General features: G+C 35.0%; 1 protein-coding gene across 5 annotated transcripts in view; it reads left to right on the top strand.

Moving 5' to 3' along the window:
* SUCO (SUN domain containing ossification factor) overlaps positions 1 to 21,567 on the top strand; it is a 78,664-nt gene that overhangs the window by 29,258 nt on the left and 27,839 nt on the right. For 4 of the 5 annotated variants that reach the window (XR_009214513.1, XR_009214514.1, XM_032160967.2 and 1 more), the window contains exons 7-15: positions 7,066 to 7,189; positions 8,098 to 8,222; positions 8,712 to 8,779; positions 11,280 to 11,387; positions 12,946 to 13,051; positions 15,014 to 15,034; positions 15,239 to 15,294; positions 15,772 to 15,863; positions 16,672 to 16,737. Coding sequence is in view for 3 of the 5 variants with exons in the window: in XM_032160967.2 (XP_032016858.1) it covers positions 7,066 to 7,189; positions 8,098 to 8,222; positions 8,712 to 8,779; positions 11,280 to 11,387; positions 12,946 to 13,051; positions 15,014 to 15,034; positions 15,239 to 15,294; positions 15,772 to 15,863; positions 16,672 to 16,737 (766 nt within the window). In the remaining 2 variants the exon portion in view is untranslated. The remainder of the gene's footprint in view (positions 1 to 7,065; positions 7,190 to 8,097; positions 8,223 to 8,711; positions 8,780 to 11,279; positions 11,388 to 12,945; positions 13,052 to 15,013; positions 15,035 to 15,238; positions 15,295 to 15,771; positions 15,864 to 16,671; positions 16,738 to 21,567) is intronic. The other variant, XM_058442616.1, reaches the window with a different exon arrangement.

Raw genomic sequence — 21,567 nt, 5'->3', positions numbered from 1 at the left:
CCAACAGACTGAACAGATGCTCCCTTCCTGGCCAAAGGGAATGGATTTGGGCAGGCACCTACCAGTCCCCTAAACACTTCTAAGCAATATAAGAGTCAAAACCAAAAGCCAAAATAAGTTACACATCAATAAAAAAACACCACCATAGAATTAAGCTATACTGGAAGAAAACACTGCTCCCACTGACCTCTCTCTAAGACTAAACATTTTAGCCTCAGGCCACGACGGCAGTTGTAGTTGGAGGAGAAAAACTCACAGGAGCTGACAAAAAAAGCTAAAAGAGTTAAATGAATATGAGAAGCTTTCAAAAGAATAGATTACAAGATTGAAAAGCAAAATTTCTGGTAATTTAGCAAATTCACATTTTAAGAAAATTGGGTTTTAACATGTAGACCATTCTTTTTTTTTGAGACGGAATCTTGTTCTGTTGCCAATCTGGAGTGCAGTGGTGTGATCTCTGCTCACTGCAACCTCCGCCTCCTGGGTTCAAGTGATTCTCTTGCCTCAGCCTCCCGTAGCTGGGACTACAGGCGTGCACCACCATGCCCAGCTAATTTTTGTATTTTTAGTAGAGACGGGGTTTCACCATGTTGGCCATGGCCAATATGGTCTCGATTTCTTGACCTCGTGATCCACCCACCTCAGCCTCCCAAAGTGCTGGGATTACAGGTGTGAGCCAGTACACCCGGTTACACCATTCTTTAGAAAGTGTGTTGTAAACAATTTCCTTTTAATTATACCAAGTTTAATCATACACAAAATTTATTTTATAAAAGTCTCCTTTATGAACCTTGTCATGACATAACACAGACCCTCTGCAACATGCTTGAATTTTCTTACTTGTCTGATGTGGTTTAGCTCTGTGTCCCCACCCAAATCTCATGTTGAGTTGTAATCCCCACATGTTAGAGGAGCGGCCAGATGGGAGGTGATTGAATTGTGGGGGTGGAATTTCCCCTTGCTGTTCTTGTGACAGTGAGTGACTTCTCACGAGATCTAGTTTAAAAGTGTGTAGTGCTTACCCTTTCACTCTCTTCCTCCTGCACTGCTATGTAAAGAAGGTACTTGCTTCCCCTTTGCCCTTCTGCTGTGATTGTAAGTTTCCTGAGCCCTCCCCAACCATGCTTCCCGTACAACCTAAGAAACTGTGAGTCAATTAGAAATTAAACCTCTTTTCTTCGTAAAACACCCAGTTTCAAGTAGTTCTTTATAGCAGTGTGAGAACAGACTAATACAGAAAATTGGTACCAGAGAAGTAGGGCATTGTTAAAAAGACACTTGAAAATATGGAGGTGACTTTGGAACTGGGAAATGGGCAGAGGTTGGACAGTTTGGAGGGCTCAGAAGACAGGAAGATAACAGAAAGTTTGGAACTTCCTAGAGACTTGTAGAATGGTTTTGACCAGAATACTGATAGTGATACGCACAGTGAAATTCAGGCTGAGGTGGTTTCAGATGGAGATGAGGAACTCATTGGGAATTTGAGCAGAGGCGCCTCTTGCTGTGATTTAGCAAAGAGCCTGGTGGCATTGTGCCTCTGCTTTAAGGATCTGTGGAACTTTGAACTTGAGAGAGATGATTTAGGGTATCTGGCAGAAGAAATTTCCAAGCAGTAAAGTATTCAAGATGTGGCTTGGCTACTTCTAAAAGCCTGTGCTCATTTGCATTAACAAAGAAATGGCCTAAAACTGGAACTTATATTTAAAAGGGAAGCAGAGTATAAAAGTTTGGAAAATTTGCAGCCTGACTATGTGGTAGAAAAGAAAAACCCATTTACTGGGGAGGGATTCAAGCCTGCAGAAATTTGCATAAGTAAAGAGGAGCCAAATGTTAATAGCCAAGAAAGTGGGGGAAATGCTTTTAGGGCATTTCAGACACCTTCATGGCAGCCCCTCCCATCACAGGCCAGGAGGCTTAAGAGGGAAAAATGGTTGCATGGGCCAGGTCCAGGGTCCTGCTGCTCTGTGCAGCCTCGGGACATGGCACGCTGCATCTCAGCTGCTCCAGCTTCAGCTGTGGTTGAAAGGGGCAAAGGTACAGATCAGGCCATTGCTTCAAAGGGTGCAAGCCCTAAGCCTTTGCAGCTTCCGTGTGGTATTGGGCCTATGAGTGCAAAAAGGGCATGAGTTGAGGTTTGGGGACTTCTGCCTAGATTTCAGAGGATGTATGGAAATGTCTGGATGTCCAGGCAGAAGTCTGCTGCAGGGACAGAGCCCTCATGGAGAACCTCTACAAGGGCAGTGCAGAGGGGAAATATGGGGTGGGAACCCCCAACCCCCAGCATCCCCACTGGGGCACTGCCTAGTGGAGCTGTAAGAAGAGGGCCACCATCCTCCAGACCCCAGAATGTTAGATCCACCAACTGCTTGCACCGTGCACCTTGAAAAGTTGCAGGCACTCAACACCAGCTCCTGAAAGCCATTATGGGAGCTCTACCCTGCAGAACCACAGGGGTGGAGCTGCCCAGGGCCTTGGTAATGAATGAGTTCTCACGTGATCTGGTTGTTTAAAAGTGTGTTGCACTTCCCCCTTCATTCTCTTCCTCCTGCGCCACCTTGTGTAGAAGGTGCTTGCTTCCCCTTCACTCTTCCACCATGATTGTAAATTTGCTGAGGCCTCCTCAACTGTGTTTCCTGTACAGCCTGCAGAACTGTGAGTCAGTTAAACCTTTTTTTTTTCGTAAATTACCCAATCTCAGGTTGTTCTTTATAGCAGTGTGAGAATGGACTAATATGTTGTCCTGTACTACCTCTTTCTTGAATAACCAGACATTTTACTTTAGGACAAGGATTTACTATGTAAGATTTCTCCCTCATATGAAATTACTCTTTTTTTATATCCTTTGCAAAACAAAGAGAAAACATTTTGTATCCATAACATTCTTTATGTCTCTCTTTTCTACCTAATGGTTTCCTTATATTTTGAACTTCCCTTTTAGTAACTTCCAAATTAAACAAAACTTTTTTCCCAATAAAAAATACATTTCTTTAGCACATTTATGTAAACCTAGCAAGAAATCCTGAACTGCCTACCAGACATCAGAATTTTATAGATGAGAACCATTTTACCATTTTTAGATTTTATACCGTACAATAAGCTCAATCCTATTCTATTCTGTTCTGTTCTTTCTATTCTCATGCCATTTTAATCATTTTAAAGCCTATGCACATAAGTAATTTACCTAGGAAAAGGTTGCCAAAGGGGAGACCTCAGAGGCCCTGACTTGCTGGAGAACCTACCTGGTAGCGGAGACACTGAGTAAATAGGTAGCCACTTGTTGACTGCTGTAGATGGCTGTCCATTTGAGGTCAGGAGCCTGTGAACTCCCAATTCCTTTGACCAAGAGGGGCAGTTACAAGCAAAGCAGTTATAACACAGCTCCCAAGAAGGGGTTGCAACTGGCTGTTAGGAAAATAATACTTCTAACTTTAGGACAGAAAGGGGCAAGACTAATATTCCCCTAGGGAAAGGGGCTATAACCCACAGTCCTAAAGGGAATGTCAATGCCAAAAACCCCAGCGCATCTGGGGTGCAGTCTATAATACCAATGCTGAAAACCCAGAGTGCCTGCATTTCAGCCAATGAGGGTCCCCTCACCAATGCCAAAAACACTAGTGCACCCCGGGTGCAGCCAACAGTGTCCCACGACTGAGTTGAGGTCACAGAATGTGACTCTGGTGTCCCAGAGTCAACACACTGGGGGAACCTCTCACAACTAAGTGTCCCACCTTAAACAATTGCCCACACACAGTTAACAGAAAGTTAAAAGCAAACAATAAGACTGCACACATTTTAGGATTGAAAATGAAATGACTGGTGGAATAATGAAATAGAAGGGCAAGGACCAGTGGAAGAGGTGCTCAGGATGTGTTTCAGGGCACACTAACGATGGGGACTTTTAACTGACCACTTAGCCAAAGGCTTTTATTCCCTAGCTTACCTGATATTATGGGGGGTGGTAGAGGGGACACACCCATCCACAGAAGCCAAAATGTGACTGATCTTCCACATGGGATTTGAGTGAAGGTCTCTCCAGGTTCCCTCATCTAGAGTGGGCTCAGCTGCTGCAGTGGGAGGGGCTAGCACAGGGGCTGGTAACCTACTGGGCTGCCTGTCAGAGCAGTGGGTCCCATATGAGGCAGTGGCACTATGGCCACTTGCTCGTCTGCTCAGCTGTGCTATCTGCCAGGGAAAATGATGGCTCTCAAAAGAGCCTTTGATTAGTGTTAGAGCTCAGGTGTTACAGCTCTGCTTAGTTACCTCTCTGCCCATCTTACCCACTGCCATCTCTTGCTGTCTTGTTAACTGCTGTCTCTTGTTGTCCCTTGCTGTTTTCTCACTGTTTCTCTGACTGCCATCTCCCATTGGCTCTTGCCAATCACCTTCTCTCCATCTCTGCTGTTGCATCATCTTGCCTCTCCTCCAGTCGCTGCCATCTTTGCTTTCTTCATCCCTTCGTGGTCACCAGATGGTTCAGGACAAGGAAGCCCCCAAATTGGGGCTTAGCCCAGGAGGGTTCTTCGCTTCACCTAGGAAAGAATTCAAGGGCAAGCTGGTGGTGTTAAACAGCAACTTTTATTGAAGTGACTGTATACAGCAGCAGCAGAAGTACTGCTCTTTGAGGAACAGGGCTACCCCACAGGCAGGGTGCCTACAGTAGCAACTTAGAGGCAGTTCTGCAGTCATATTTATACCCACTTTTAATTATATGCAAATTAAGGGGTGGTTTATGCAGAAATTTCTAGGAAAATGGTGGTAACTTCCAGGTTGCTGGATCCTTATCATGGAAAGGGGTGGTAACTTCCAGGTGTTGCCATGGCAATGCTAAACTGACAAGGCATGCTGGTGGTCATGTCTTATGGAAAGTGCTCCTGACCTGTTTTATGTGTTCATCCATATGGTTCGGTGTCAGAGCCCTGCCTCCGGAGTCAGTTGAGTCCTGTCTCCTTCCTTATATTCAAACTAGATTTTTATTATCTAATTGAAAAAATTAAATTAGTGGTAATACTAGCTCTTTTATCTTTTTCTGCCATGTATTGTTTTAAATAGCCATACACTTCATTTAGTAAATCAACTTGTTCTGTAACACACTCTAAGATGGAAGTTGGGTGGGGACCAAATTGCTGTCTTCCTAAAGGGAGATTTGGAAATGGCTCTACTTCTTTTGAAGAAAAAAAGAAATAGTCCCAGAAGTTATGGATATTTCATGTTAGTGCTCAAAAGCATGCTCTTATGTAGCAAATATAAACTAAATGAGACTTGTATTGTTTACCAGAGTTTCCTAATAGATTTTGTACACTTCTCAAGATAGTGTTAATGAACACATCCAAACTTTGTTTTAGGAATACAGAAATTATTCATTAATGGAATAAATGTCTGTGTATTCATTATTCAGTTTAAGAGGAACAGAAGTCACAGCATTCTGTGCCCTTCCCCAGTATTCCTTCTCTTGTCTTCAAATATAACCACTGTCTTGAATTTAGTGTTGTTTTTGTTTAGTTTTAGAGCTTTTCAAATAAGTATAAACAATATATATTATTATATGGCATAGTTTAATATAAATGACGTTCTTGCCTTAAGTAACATTTTATTCAACATTGTTTTTGAGATTTGTTCATTGTTTCCACTGCTCTGTGTATAGTGACTACTGCAGTTCATCCATTCCTCATTTAGTGGATATTTAGGTTATTATTTTTGGTATTAAAAGCAATGCTCTAATGAATATTTGTATGCATATCTTTTGGACACACATGAGTGTTTTCACTTAGATTTATACATGGGGTGTATTTAGGGATTATGCACATCTTAATATTGTTAAATTTTAAACTCCTTTTAGCATAGATTTCTCTTGGCTCAACAGATATTTCACACTTGGCCACAGACTATCACACTTTAAAGTCCATTAGATTTGTATAATTTATGTCAGCATGCCCCAACCCCCAGGCCACAGACCAGCACCAGTCCATGGCCTGTTAGGAACCAGGCTGCACTACAGGTGGTGAGCGGGGGGTAAGCAAGCATTATTGCCTGAATTCTGCCTCCTGTCATATCAGTGGTGGCATTAGAATCTTATATGAGTGCAAACCCTATTGTGAATTGCACATATGAGGGATCTAGGTTGTGCACTCCTTATGAGAATCTAATGCCTTATGATCTAAGATGGAACAGTTTCATCCCAAAACCATCTCCCTGCCCCATCCATGGGAAAATTGTTTTCCATGAAACTGGTCCCTGATTTCAGAAAGGTTGTGGACCACTGATTTATATGGTATCTCAGGCTTTCATTTGGATTCCATGATTATTACTGAAATTGTGTTTCTTTTTGCAAATTTATTGATTTTATTCTTTGCTTCCCACCCACCCCATCCCCTTATTTGATTTGCTGATACTCTTTATACTTGATAATAATTCTTTGTTGACTGAATGTATTGCAGATACTTCTGTCAGTGTGTGACTTATTCTTCCATGTTGTTTATGGTTAACCTAGCCAAATGTATCAGCTTTTAAAAATGATTTATGCATTCTGCATCTTGTTAACATGATTTATAAAGATTTTTAAATTTTCTTCTAAAATGTAAAGTTTTGTTTTTTCACATTTAGATTTTTTAATTTGCCTTAAAATTTTTGTGTACACAGTATGTCTTTTTAAGGATATTGTGGAAATAATATTAAAACATCTAAAATTATTTAGCTTCCTTTAATGGATATATTAACTTATATTTTAGGGTGGATGCATGGCAAGTATACAATTTATTCATTTGTACAGGCTATATATGAGTAATTGTTTGCTTTAGGGTTTTATATAATTATTTTTTTCAACGACCTATGCTTATATCACTAACAAGTGAAGGAACACATCCTAAATAGAATGTTTAAATTATCTCAAGAGAAATTCAACTTTTAAGTAAACCAAAACCTTTCTTTTTACGTTTTTTATTTTTTCAAAATATAATCATTCATTATAAATTGGAACTTTAGTTTAACAGAAACATTTGTATTTATTTCTAAAATTTATTTGTATTATTTGAAAGTTGAAGTCTTCTTATTTTTTGGTGTTTCTTTCAGAGCTCTGATTATACAAAACCAGGAGACATTGACCCTACATCAGTAGCAAGTCCCAAAGATCCAGAAGATATACCAACATTTGATGAATGGAAGAAGAAAGTTATGGAAGTAGAAAAAGAAAAAAGTAAGGAAGTATTTGAGTTCTTTAAACTTTTTTTTTTAAGTTTATGGTGTAGTTTTAATATGCTTCCTTTTTTTGATTGGTAAAACAAAATAAAACTTACTTTTGAAAACTTTTTAAAGGTGAAACCAAGTTGCTGTTGATCCATCCATATATCATATACCTGTATATAATTACATACAGTTTTAGTTTTAATTAAAATCTATTCTTGTAAATTATTAAGTGAGCATAAAATAAGGCATAGCAGTGATTTTCATCACAATACAAGGAAAATTGAGGCATGGAAACTATTTTAAAATTCATATGGAACTCAGAAAGAACTTGCATAAAATCCTTGGGTTTAAAATATTCTTTAACTTACCAAAAGGTGTTTTACATATGATGTTTCAAGAACATACCTAAAGAAAAGCTTGCTTATGTTATGAGGGAGAGGAGGGTGACTAAAATTATAGTTAATTTATTCCCTGTGTGATGGGTTGTTAGGTGCAGCACACCACCATGGCACATGTTTACCTATATAACAAACCTGCACGTCTTGTGCGTGTACCCCAGAGCTTAAAAAAAAAAAACCAATAAAATAATTTAAAAAATACATCCTTAATAGATGTTTATAATAGATATAAATACAGAAAGCTTTGATTCTCATGGACAAGCTTCATTTTCTGAGTTATATTACTTAGACATAAGTAATGTAGAATTTTGTAGTTAATTTGGTTTTGGGGGATATTTTAAACCTATTGAGGTGGAGCACTTTGATTTTTTTATGAATTTTTAAAATATTCTCTCAAGTGTTAAAACCTATTCTTTTCTAGAAGACAGCTTATTGCTATTGAGATCAGTGTTGCTAGAGGTATTTTCAGTCATAACCATCAAATATATATATATATATTTATAATAAGGTTTGTCTGCAGGTCAGTCAATGCATGCATCTTCTAATGGAGGTTCACATGCCACCAAAAAGGTCCAGAAAAATCGAAATAATTATGCCTCAGTAGAATGTGGTGCCAAAATTCTAGCAGCTAATCCAGAAGCCAAGGTAGGTGCTTAAATATAAAATTTTTTATATATAGGAAATTAACGACTGTTTAAAATATAGGCATTTGTTTACTGGGAACTATATTTTAATGTGGGATATTTTCGTTATTCACTAATAAAAGCAGAATATGCTTTTCAAAACATTATCTTGTATGAATTCTTATTTATATTGGCCAATATATTTTACCCTGCATTTTTTAACTTTTAAAACCCGTATGAAATTTTAAAAAGGAAATAACTAAAATATTATTTTTTCTTTAAAGTAACAGGCATTGAATTTTAAATGTATCATTGTAACACTAATTTAATGCTGTTGCCGGGAATGGTGAATCTTAGCCACTTTTATGCTTTTTTCCCAAGTGAGTGTTTTAAAGTCTTAGGTGTACTTAAGATCTAAAAATACAGAAGTCCCAGAAAACTTTAAAGTTAAAATAAATACTTTCTTCATTATTCCTTAAGTAATTTGTTTCCTTTCCTCTTTTTAAAATAGAGCACATCTGCTATTCTTATAGAAAATATGGATCTTTATATGTTGAATCCTTGCAGCACTAAAATTTGGTGAGTAATATACAATTTTAAAAAGTACATTCTACATATATATGCATATTATGTTAAGCTTTTACATTAGGGTTAGATTAATTTATATAATATTTAATAAGCTTTTATGATTGATTAGTACTGATACTATGCAAAACTGAGGACAAAATGCCTTCCTTTCCTTTTGAGGAGGTCACAAAAAGCAAAAAATGGCAGATCTGGTTAAACAATTATGAAATGGTATAAAAAGTACTGTTGAAAGAGTGTTATTGAAAGAGTGATGATGCGTAACTGCAAGAGGAGATGAGAGAAGGCTTCCTGGAAGAGGTAATTCCTGAGCTGAATCTTGAAGAATTAATAGGAAGTGGCAGATGAATGAGGCAGAGGTATTCAGGAACTGTAAGAATAAGGGGGCAGTGCTAAAAAGGAATATGTTTCTTCTGGGTGACTGTTAGATATTACAAGAAGAAAGATACAATGAGAGTAGGGGTGGAACATAAGCCTGGAGCATTCATTTATCTATAAGTAGGCCATCCAGTGCTATGTATACCCAGAGTGTTAGATGTCATGAGTATTTTCCCCCAATTCCGTGCTATATACAGTTTTATATTATGCACATGGAACCATACTTTTAATTTTTTCCTAAGCAGCAATATTTTTGGCATCTTTCCATGTTAATAAATGTAAATCTTAGCATCATTTAAAAAAAGACAGCTTTATTGGGGTATAGTTGACATACAGTAAATTGCATGCACAATAAACTACATGTCAAAGTGTATAATTTGGTAAGTTTTGACATTTATGTATCTGTGAAGCCATCACCACAATAAAGATAACAACCATATCCATCATTCCCAAAAGTTTCATCATACCTCTTTGTAATTTCTCTCAAACTCTCTTCCCCCACAGCAATTACAGATCTGCTTTCTGTTACTATAAATTAGTTTACAGTCTCTAGATTTTTTATGTAAATGAAATGATAGATTTTGGTACCAGTTTTAATGGCTGCTTAGTATTTCATTGTCTGGATGAACCATAATTTATTAATTCTCTTTGCTAAATATTTAAGTTGATTTTCCCCCCTGCCCTTATAGACTGTGTGTGCTTCGATATAGCAAAATATATGTACAAAGGTGGACATCTGAAGCCTTGAATCCTTAAGATAAATTTCTAAGAACTAAATCGAAGACTATGATAACTTTTTAAGACAATGTATATGCCAAACTATCCTCTAGACTAGTCATTTCACACTATCACTGTCTGTTCTTAAGAAAGTCATCCCTTCTCCAAGAATGAATGTTATCTAAAAAAAGAATTTTTTTTGTTTTTTTTTTAATTTTTTTTAAAAATTATTATACTTTTAAGTTTTAGGGTACATGTGCACAATGTGCAGGTTTGTTACATATGTATCCATGTGCCATGTTGGTGTGCTGCACCCATTAACTCGTCATTTAGCATTAGGTATATCTCCTAATGCTGTCCCTCCCCCCATCCCCACCCCACAACAGTCCCTGGAGTGTGATGTTCCCCTTCCTGTGTCCATGTGTTCTCATTGTTCACTTCCCACCTATGAGTGAGAACATGCGGTGTTTGCTTTTTGGCCTTGCGATAGTTTACTGAGAATGATGGTTTCCAGTTTCATCTATGTCCCTACAAAGGACATGAACTCATCATTTTTTATGGCTGCATAGTATTCCATGGGAGAAAATTTTCGCAACCCACTCATCTGACAAAGGTCTAATATCCAGAATCTACAGTGAACTCAAACAAATTTACAAGAAAAAAACAACCCCATCAAAAAGTGGGCAAAGGACATGAACAGACATTTCTCAAAAGAAGACATTTATGCAGCCAAAAAACACATGAAAAAACGCTCATCATCACTGGCCATCAGAGAAATGCAAATCAAAACCACAATGAGATACCATCTCACACCAGTTAGAATGGCGATCATTAAAAAGTCAGGAAACAACAGGTGCTGGATAGGATGTGGAGAAATAGGAACACTTTTACACTGTTGGTGGGACTGTAAACTAGTTCAACCATTGTGGAAGTCAGTGTGGCGATTCCTCAGGGATCTAGAACTAGAAATACCATTTGACCCAGCCATCCCATTACTGGGTATATACCCAAAGGACTATAAATCATGCTGCTATAAAGACACATGCACACGTATGTTTATTGCGGCACTATTCACAATAGCAAAGACTTGAAACCAACCCAAATGTCCAACAATGATAGACTGGATTAAGAAAATGTGGCAAAAAAGAATTTTTAAAAAAACATGATGGAGCAAAATCAATATTGTTTTATTTACAGGTTTTTTTCCCCCCACTAATGGTATCCTTTGGGAAGTATATAAAGATGCTTCTTATAGACAACTAAGGCTACATACCCTCCTCTTAACATTTTAATGTGTAACTTTTAATGGTAGTCTAATTTATGGAAACTGTTAATGTCATATTTAATATGAACTGTTATTTTGATTGGTTTAAGTAATTGTCTTTTGTTCTTTTTGAAGGTTTGTTATTGAACTTTGTGAACCAATTCAAGTAAAACAGCTTGATATTGCAAATTATGAATTATTTTCTTCTACTCCTAAAGATTTTCTGGTTTCTATCAGTGACAGGTAAATTCTAAAGCTGTTTCCTTAGGGTCTATGTTAGATCTTTGAAAAAAAAAAAAACAAAAACAAAAAAGTGGGTCACTGTTTTGACTTCAGTCCATTTATTTTTTAAAGGTCAGTTTGTAATAACAACAATAATACGACTGTATTGTAGGCTTTTGTTAATCACTTACCTTTTACCTTCATTAGCTCATATGCTTTAAACATAACCATATGATACTATTCTCTTATAATGTGCGGAAACAGAAAAGGGGAGATTAAGTAGCTTGCCCAGGTCACATGACTTGTGAGTTTGAGAACCAAGATTCAGAACTACAACTCTGACTTCAAAGTCCTCACTTTCAGTCATTATGCTGTCCTTCTTCTAAACATTTCTTTTAGAAGTTATCAAAAACATACATGTGTAGGTGCTTTATTTTATATTATGAAGTATATTTTTATTAAAATATATTCTAAAACTTTTTTTGTACATGTGTGATTATAAAAGAAATAAACATGTTGTGAGGAATTTGGAATAGAACTGCATTTTGTCAACCAGAGATAGCCCTTATTAGCATTTCAATATATTTCTTCCAGTCTTTACTATGCACTTATTTATTAATTCTATAAAAATACATACTTTTACATCCTGGAAATACTCTTTTGTCTTTTACACATATCATTTTTAATGTGTACACATTATTTTTTGTTCAACAGAGGTGTTAAATCATTTCATAAATGCTTTTTGAGTGTCCACGATATGCCATGTAGGATGCTGTTTGTTTATGGAACTGTTATTTTGTCATTGATCATTAAGGGTTTTCCTTGATGTTTCTTCCTCCACCTCACACTCAGCATTGCATATATACAGTTTTTGAAATTGGTTCTCAAGACCTCTTGAGAATTCTGTTATTCTGCCACTACCCTTGCTCAGTTCACTTCTTTTTCTCTCAGCTGCAATTTTCTTATATGTCAAATAGACATACATAGCTCTGATAAAGTGTATTTTTTTAATGTGGCGAGAGGGCTCATTATTTTGAGGAGTTCTTATAATGTTTCAGTAAACAGATATAATAGTTTCAGACTTTTGTATTAAATACTAAAGTCTCCTTTAAAGGTTAGACTTTTATATTAAATACTAAAGTCTCCTTTAAAGGGGAACTGATACGTCAAACTCAGATGTGGTTTTAAAAATTTTTTCTTCCCATTCTCTTTCCACCAGTACTTGTATTTATACTTTACATTATTACACACATGTCAGTATGTGAAGAGCTGTGCCACCTTCTTCCAAGGCAGTCTCTTGGTGATTTTCTGTTATAAAACCTCTTCCCAAACCCCAAGAAGTGGTACTGGTCTTACTTTTTGTTAATGGTGTGATTTTTCAAGGCATTCTTTCCTGGTAAAGAGAAACCCGTCAGTTCAGTTGGAAAAGAAAATGTATTAAATGTATGTATTTATGTATTAAACTGTTAAGTCAGTGTGTTCACCTGGAAAGGAAAAAAATTATATTTTGAAAATATGATAGAACCTCTCAATATGAGGTTTATAATTTTTAAAAAAGAACATTTCTTATATTTTTTAGATATCCAACAAATAAGTGGATTAAGCTGGGTACTTTTCATGGTAGAGATGAGCGGAATGTACAGAGTTTCCCTTTAGATGAACAGATGTATGCAAAATATGTCAAGGTAATGTTTACACATAGAGGACTATGTTCTATAATGAAAATATACATGTTATTCACACTTTATACACCTCATCTTTTTAGAAATCAGAAAAGTTAAGAAATAGACTACACTATACCACTTAGTAGATAATTCTTACTTGGGTATATTATTTCATGAGTCAAATATTGCTACATTCCCTTTTGCATTGCTGGAAGCCTAGGCCAGTTTTTTGTTATTTATGGCCCTGATAAAATTCCAAATTATAACTATTTAAGTTTTTTGAGTCTTTATGCAAAATGTCATCTTCATAGTATATTTCTTTCTATTTTGAAACTGAAACCATTGCTGGTCACTGAAGTCTTTAAAGCAGGTGTAATTTCTTATTAGGCTCTGATTCTTAGATCATTTCATCTTTAATGTCCACTTATTTGGCATTGTTACAGCTTTTGTCTTTGTATAGCCAAATGAAATATTCTGTGTCCAAGTACCAGTTGCAAATAAAATAGAGTTTTAAACACTGATGTTCTGTATTTCCACTGCTGCTTCTACGAACTAATCAAGTAAAATGATCACTTTTGAATTGGGTTAAACAAAATAGGGAAAGTTCTTACTCCTTCCTTCCCTCTTTTTTTTCTTTAAAATTGTAGCCATACCTTGAAGTACTATTGAATTAATATTATGACATTTTTGGAATGGCAGCAGTTCTAATTTCTATCCTTTCTTCTTTAAATGTGAGAACTTATAGCTACCTAATTTGTCTTCTGTGATTTTACCGTCTCTTTTTAAAGCATGTTTTAAATTGACTTATATAAATAGGTAAACTTGTAGTATTCTTAATCTCAGTATAAAAATGCTAAATTCTATTTTTAAAATAAAGTTGATATTCTCAGTTAATAATTCAAAATTATTCAAAAAAATTAAGGAACGTTTTCAATTCCTTTTAAAATGAGTACTGAAACAATTACTTAATTTTTTATACAGTACACTTTCTTTACTCTGAAGAGGCAAAAACGTTAAAAATCATTTGCTAGGTGATAAAATTGTATTTTGCAAGTAAGACAACTCAAATGAAATAATTTAGAAAATTACTCCTTGTACCATCTAGTTTGTTAATAATGGAAGGATATTTTATTGGAAACATAAAAAATGCCTTATAAAACTTTCCACCTTGTTCCTTTTATGGTGGGAGACTATACAGCATTTTAAATATTAGTTTTATAAAAAACCCTCTTTGGTAGAATTTAGTCTAAAAGCAAGAAACATTTACTTACAGCTCATGAAAAGCAGAGAAAAATTACTTTCTGATTTTCATTTTATAGTAATAATGTTATATAAGTTTTTTACCTGGATGTTCCTTATCTTAAAATAACTGCACCCAAATCTACTACTTTTTAATAGCATACATTTGAAAGGCCAGTTGGTATATATCTTCCACTTCTGTAAGTTGTACTTGAAATAACATAGCATACCAGAAATTGATACTTTCCCTGAAATAAGTTGTATATAATATACAAGTATAAATATCATTTCATAATGGACTGTTAATATGTATATGTGTAGAATATATATGTATATGTGCATATGTATCAATATATAAATTCATATATGGATATATACTTGATACATGTCTGTAATACTTAAAGTAAAAGATTGTTTCCAGATACTGTTTATTAATTGCTTTTAGAATGCTTTCCATCTAACAGCTATATAAAATAACAGCAATGGCTTGTAGATTAGTTAATTTATAACCTTAAAGTTAATTTATTTCATTGCAATCATTTAGATTATACTCTCAGGTTGTGATGGCAAAAATTTAAATCATTGCTTTTATTTCTGCAAGGAATTAAGAATACTACAGTGTTATCCATCACATGACGTTACTTTCTATACTTTACACAACATAATTTACAAATATTTAAAGTTGCTTATTGCATGATGTCTCGACTTTGGAACTGATTTTTCTTTTCCTTTCTCTTGCTTCAGATGTTCATCAAGTACATAAAGGTTAGCAACCTTCTCTTTTGCACTATTAAATAACAGAGCATGGCATATTAATGCATTACAAAAACTTTACAAGTATTGATTTTGGGGAAAATAAGGACTTTATAGAAATGTTTAGAAATGTTATAATGAAAAAACTGAGTATATTGTTAGATAATCTTACATGCTCTCTGCTGGCTTCCCATTTTATGTGCTTTTGTTCTTTAGGTTGAGTTGCTATCACATTTTGGATCAGAGCACTTTTGTCCATTAAGCCTTATCAGGTAATGTAGAACAAAAGATTTATTGAGTGCTTTTTAAAAAATTGATATACAAAATTTTCGATATATTTAAAGTGAATAAATAATTTTCTCTTACGTGAGTTAATACCATAGAAATAAAAACTATGAAAACTTTCTTCTGAATGCATTTTGGAAAAATGTCAAAGTATCCTCTTTTAAAAATAAACCTCATTTTGTATATTTGTTTTAACTTGCTTGCTATTTTGCTATGATGATAATACACAGAAACATTTTAGACTGATATAAAAACTCATCCATTTAAATGCCTTAAATAGATTAGTTTTACATTTTAATTGAAACAGTAGATGACTTAAATGTAAGGAGCAGCCATTATTTTTGAGTCCAAAAGCCAGTGGCCCTCAAAATATGACCAAAGTTGATGTTTGTCATTTATTGTGAAGAGATTAGTCTTAACGAGTGTTTTGTTTTGGAAGTCTTTAATGAAATTGTTGTTGATAGGGTATTTGGCACTAGCATGGTGGAAGAATATGAAGAAATTGCCGATTCCCAGTATCACTCAGAACGCCAGGAACTATTTGATGAGGACTATGGTAAGTGACATCAAACAGATGACTGTTAGGTATATGTTTTTTACTTTTTAAAAATCGAATAGTAATGGGGGAGTATAGATTACTTAAATCAATATGACTGTTGTCTTCAGGCTTTTGTTTTGTTGTTTTTAACTCTAATCAACTTAAATCTGTTTTCTAATATGATTGCTTTGTGTTTGTATTGCTTTCCAAGCTTATCTATCACTTATTTGTAACTGAAACTCCCTTCTATAACATTAATGGTATAAATTATGATTGTATCCCTATGCCAGGGCCAAAAATCTGTTAAACTCACAAGATACTGAAATAGTAGAAATGAGCTTTAATGCCTGTGATCTCCCATGAGCCTAAGAGCAAGCACATTTTGGCCTCCTGTGAGCCATTGAGAAATCCTGTGACTCTAAAGAGTTAGAGGAAAGTTTTATGACACTCTCCATTTCCTCTTTAAGTCCTTATTTTAAGACGTCTTAAACTATTGTTTGAACAATCTAAATTTTCTCAAGAGTGAAATGAAGACATTGACTTAAGAGTTGGTAAAGTATATTGAAAGCTTGAATTAAAAAGTCTTATAAATGTGGTTAAAATTTTGGTAAGCATTACAGTTATTTTCCTTGATTTATATTTGTTTGTTAAATGGTTTCTTAATCTTACATGCCTTTTGTGAACATGTTTTAGATATATGATTCATATTTATTATAAAATGTTTTAAATGTCAGCTGACTTTGACAGGACATAATTTGAGCTTTTAAATATGTTATCATTGGAGCTAGATCTCAGCATAATTACTTTTATTTTCTTTTTTAAACAGATTATCCACTGGATTATAATACTGGAGAGGATAAATCCTCAAAAAATCTCCTTGGTTCTGCTACAAGTAAGTATTTTGAGGATTTTCTATTCGGTCTACTACTTTTTCATTCTGACACACATGGACATTTTGTCATGGTATGGTTGAGGAGAATTCTCCCAGTGTCGAACTTTGAGTTGAAATAAAAGATACTGTCTTTTGAAAAGCATTTTTATAGAAATGCGATAAGAATATATGAAAAGAAAGAGGAGAGAGACAAATGCAATTGTAATAAAGGTGTTTCTTCTACTCTAATTAGGCGCTCACATTTTGGGGCAGATTCCTTATAGTGAAGAAAGGGCTATGGATTTTCTTGGGGAAAGAATTATTAAAACAGTCATACCACAGTTAATCTATGGATATGGTTAGTTTGCCATTTAGTTACAAAATATAAAAGGGTGCTCCTACCATGATAATGAATACCAATAAGAATACTAGTAATAATATACTCTTTGTAAACTAAGAAACAATGAATAAGATATACTAGTGATTTAGTTCGTTGTTATTCCAAAATAGAATCCCAACCTAGTGGTAGGCTCACTAAGGAGACTACTGAAAGACCATTACCTGACTGACACTTTATTTTTCATGGTTAGATTCTGTGTAGGTATATTTCAATGATGTTTTTGATTATTTCTGAAAAATGTAAAATTAACTAGAAATAGTTTTCTTTTTATTTGAAAATTATTAATCGAATTTTTAATAAAAACAAATCTTAGTAAAATAGAAGACTAGTTGTGTGCGCTTGTTACTTTTTGCTCTTAGTGAATTGAATTGCTTGAATTCCACCGTCTGTGAACATTGACTTTGTAAGTTTTTTAGCTATTCAACCAGTAGTCTAAATACTTAGGTTGATATTTTGTGTAGCCACAGTATATAGAGTTAAAACTACCTCTTTCATCTCTCCTTCTAGCCTTTTCTTTCTTTCCTTTCTTTTCTTTCTCTTCCTGCCTTCCTTGCCTTTTTCCCCCTCCATAGAAGAGTATAGACTTCAGTGGACTTTTTAGGGGGTGGGAAAAAGAGTGTTAAAAATACCTGTAGAAGGAAAATCTTCCATGATTACAAAGTAATATTCAACTTTATTACATATCAGTTCAGTATATTTTGTTTTACTTTATTGCTAGGCTTCTGACTTTCTAGATATTGGTGATTACTTTTAAATAGGATTCCTAGCTATCTAGTTATTGATATAAAAATAAGTCTTATTCACTGCTATGTGATGTAATTTTTTAGGAGTGAAAGAAATGTCATATCTGTCTGAATATTAATGTTTTTGTTTCCCTTAATTTGCATTTTATATGTTACATAGTGGTCATTATTCTGCCATTTATGTAGCTCAGTAATGTTGAATTAGCTCTGAGGAAGCATCGTTATTTTATGGGGTCAGAAAACGGCCCTGGACTAAAAGATCTCTAGCTTCTGGTAGGTACTGGAAAAAAGAGGACACCTTAAGGAAATAATGTCTTACTGTAGTTTCAGATAAAGGAAAAGTGTGTTGACATTCTGGATTTTCTTGGTGTATCTTCCTATGTGGTTAACTTCTAGATGCCATTAAAACCTAACCATAGGCCAGGCACAGTGGCTCATGCTTGTAATCCCAGTATTTTGGGAGGCCGAGATAGGCGGATGACCTGAGGTCAGGAGTTTGAGACCAGCCTGGCCAACATGGTGAAACCCTGTCTCTACTAAAAATACAAAAATTAGCCAAGCATGGTGGCGTGTGCCTATAATCCCAGCTACTCCGGAGGCTGAGGCAGGGGAATCGCTTGAACCCGGGAGGCGGAGGTTGCTGTGAGTTGAGATCGCACTACTGCACTCCAGCCTGGGGGACAGAGTGAGACTCTGTCTCAAAAAAAAAAAAAAACAAGAAAACAAAAACCTAATCATATATCAGGGGAAGACATTTCCCTGTTTGTATTCATGTCTCTGATCAGTATATCAATTAATTAAACATAGAATCTTGTTTAGATACTTCTGTTTGGATCTTTCTCCTTGAAGGTATATCACTTAATTTTCCTTTTACAGATTTCTGGGAGGGCAAGGTTATCTTCCAGTGTTCTAGGTATTGAAATAATTTATACAGTGAGATAAGATGGGTGGGAGGATGTCAGCTGAGTCTCTAAAATGAGATTTAAAATGATCTCCACCACCTGAAGTTTTAGAACAAGAGAGGTAGTAAGAGCTGAGTGATAAGACTTTATTGTCATAAAACTTTATAGACTTGGCCTAACACTGCTGCCTTCTGTATCTGTGTCCTTCTACTCTTCTCTGAAGTTTGGGACTGAATTAGCTATAGCCTCCAAGGTGGTATAACTTGAAGAAGTAAATAATAAAGTGGAATTAGAACTTCAGTAGTTCTGATTCAAAGAACTGGTCTTTTTCACAAGAATGTCTTGAGTTTGACTATAATCATCACTGCTTTCTAAATTAGCTTGAAATTAGCCCATTTTGAAGCTAGTTTTTTTCTTGTTTTTAATGTGCACATAGTATCCACAAGCTAGAATTCTTTGTCTTTAATCTTAATAGAAACTCCTTTTTCTTTTTGATCTGAAGTAGTTAGTAGTTATAGGAAATATGTCACCACAATACTTTGTCTGTGCTGAGAGTTGGATGTCAAAGAGCATGCACATTGCATATTTAAACATTCTTGATATTATATAATTTACTTAACTGCTGAAAAGGGAGAAGCTGTTATCTTAGAGCAGCATTCTTGGCTTTGTGTGTATGCCTTCCTGATTCTTTTGTTTACATTCTTGAACTAAAACATTTAAATCTTTTACATCAACAAGATTTCTCCATATCACTCTGATTTTCTTATTCTTTGTCATGTGAATTTGCCAGACCTCTCTGCCTACTTTGATATTGGTGCAGGTCTGCCTTTGCTCTTAAATAATGTGGTTTTTGTTTCTGTTAAAATCACCGTATCTGCTAAAGGGAGATAGGTGCATGTGCATGTTTAAGAGAAAATGTAGTTTTTACTTTTTAAGTCAAGTATTTTTTGTGGAAAAAAGTAGATCCTAGAATGGACCATTTTCCTAGAAAATGTGGGCATGCTTCAGAGATAGTATACATAGGAGGAAGTCTTTTTTTGTTGGTTTATCTTCTGTTGTATCATATAAACTCTTCAACTTCAGCAGCCTGGACAAATGTTTGTTTTCTTTATCAAAAAGAGCCATTGGAGCACTGAAGACTGAGTAAATAATATGGAGATGTTTGGTCTTTAGGACCAAATATTAGGAGCATTTTATTCCTAAAGGAATGAGGTGGGATGGATAAGTTGCCCAATTCAAAAATTTAAAAGTTGACTAATCCAGGAGAAATTAGGGATTTTTATCTCTAGTTTGGCAATTATATTCAAAGATGTTATTTTAGTCTATTCTGAAAGTTTTTTAATGGCCAGATAATCATGGTGTATACAAACTATCAAACTATCACGTGTTTGGATACAAATTGAAAATAGAATAGAATATTCACAATTCTGCTTTCTCTCAAAAGACAAAAAAGATACATTAGGCAATGTTCTGTAAACATGGGAAAATTATTTTAGGTTAAATGGGCTGAGAAGAAATTTGCTAAATTTTGCTTTTGTTACCAAGTTTCCTGAAATGATGATAATAAATAATATTTTAAAAGGGTAAATAGAAGGATCTTCTTTATTGTAGGTACTGGTGTTAAAATTTAGGTTCAGAAATAATACTGTAAAGCTACTTTCTTTACACAGATTAACACATTATCTTCTTGAATTATTTAATAATGAATGTCAAAAAATTTGAAATCTCATATAAGATCTCACTTTGAAACACAAAGTATATAAACTGTTGATGGCACAATTTGAGTTTTGTGAAGCAGTCAGTTTTGACTGTAGGTGGCAGTGTAGGTGGGGGATCATAAATAATATTGGAGTATTGGTTGGCATTATAAAGGGTGTATGAGGAAATAACAGTTTCCATTCCAGACTTCATCTTGGTTTATGAGGGAATACGGAGTTTCCATTTTTGTTATCTCATACCGTAGCATCTCTTTAGCTTAAGTAAGAATCAAGGCCACTTCTGTTTATCAGTTTGCCAGGTCAAAGGGCAATATTAAAAATGTTACTTAAACATTTTAAAATGGCAAATATCGAGCCTTTGTGTGTTACAGTAATGATTAGAAACAAAGTACCACTGCTTTGTTGACTTTCAGCGTATACACTCATAATTTCTTGAAGATCAACATTATAGCTGATTCCTAGCTATCACTTTAAAGCAGTTTGACATATGCTACTACTTTCTCCCATCCTAAAGCATGTATTTACAGGATGAGCTCCAGGCAGCAGTCTTTGGTTTACTTGCAACCTTCCTGATGTAGATTTTTCTCTCTTAGATCCTTTTCTACTTTTCACATCTCTGGTTTTTATTGGAAATGTGATGAATACTCTGGATCGCTTTAGGAAGGGAGATTAAGACAGAAATAATGTATGATGATTAATATGTAGCCCCTGCCAGATCTTAGTATTTTAATAGTAGGAGTATCTGATACCAAAGAATTAAATTTTAGTGGAATTTCAAAGGTTAGACTGGGAATGAAAGTTAATTTCACTTGAAATTACATCACGTTACTGGAAGGAAGGTCTTCTATTCCCAGTACCAATTTTTTATGGAGTTCTGATATTTTCTTATGCTCATGTATAAATATATCTGTAGATACTGAGGTTTGTACCACTTTTTTCATGTAAATATCCTCCTTCAAAAGAGAAGCAGGGTTAGCAGGTATGCAAATTGCTTTTTACAACACTTTGTTTTATGACCTTGACTTCATTAATCTGCCCCATACCTGTCCCCAACCAGTTAACTGAAGAATTTGTATGCTTTATGATTT

The sequence above is a fragment of the Hylobates moloch genome, unplaced genomic scaffold (assembly GCF_009828535.3).
Source record: "Hylobates moloch isolate HMO894 unplaced genomic scaffold, HMol_V3 SCAFFOLD_8, whole genome shotgun sequence".
Classification (NCBI taxonomy): Eukaryota; Metazoa; Chordata; class Mammalia; order Primates; family Hylobatidae; genus Hylobates; species Hylobates moloch.
This window is presented reverse-complemented; position numbering and strand designations above follow the sequence as displayed.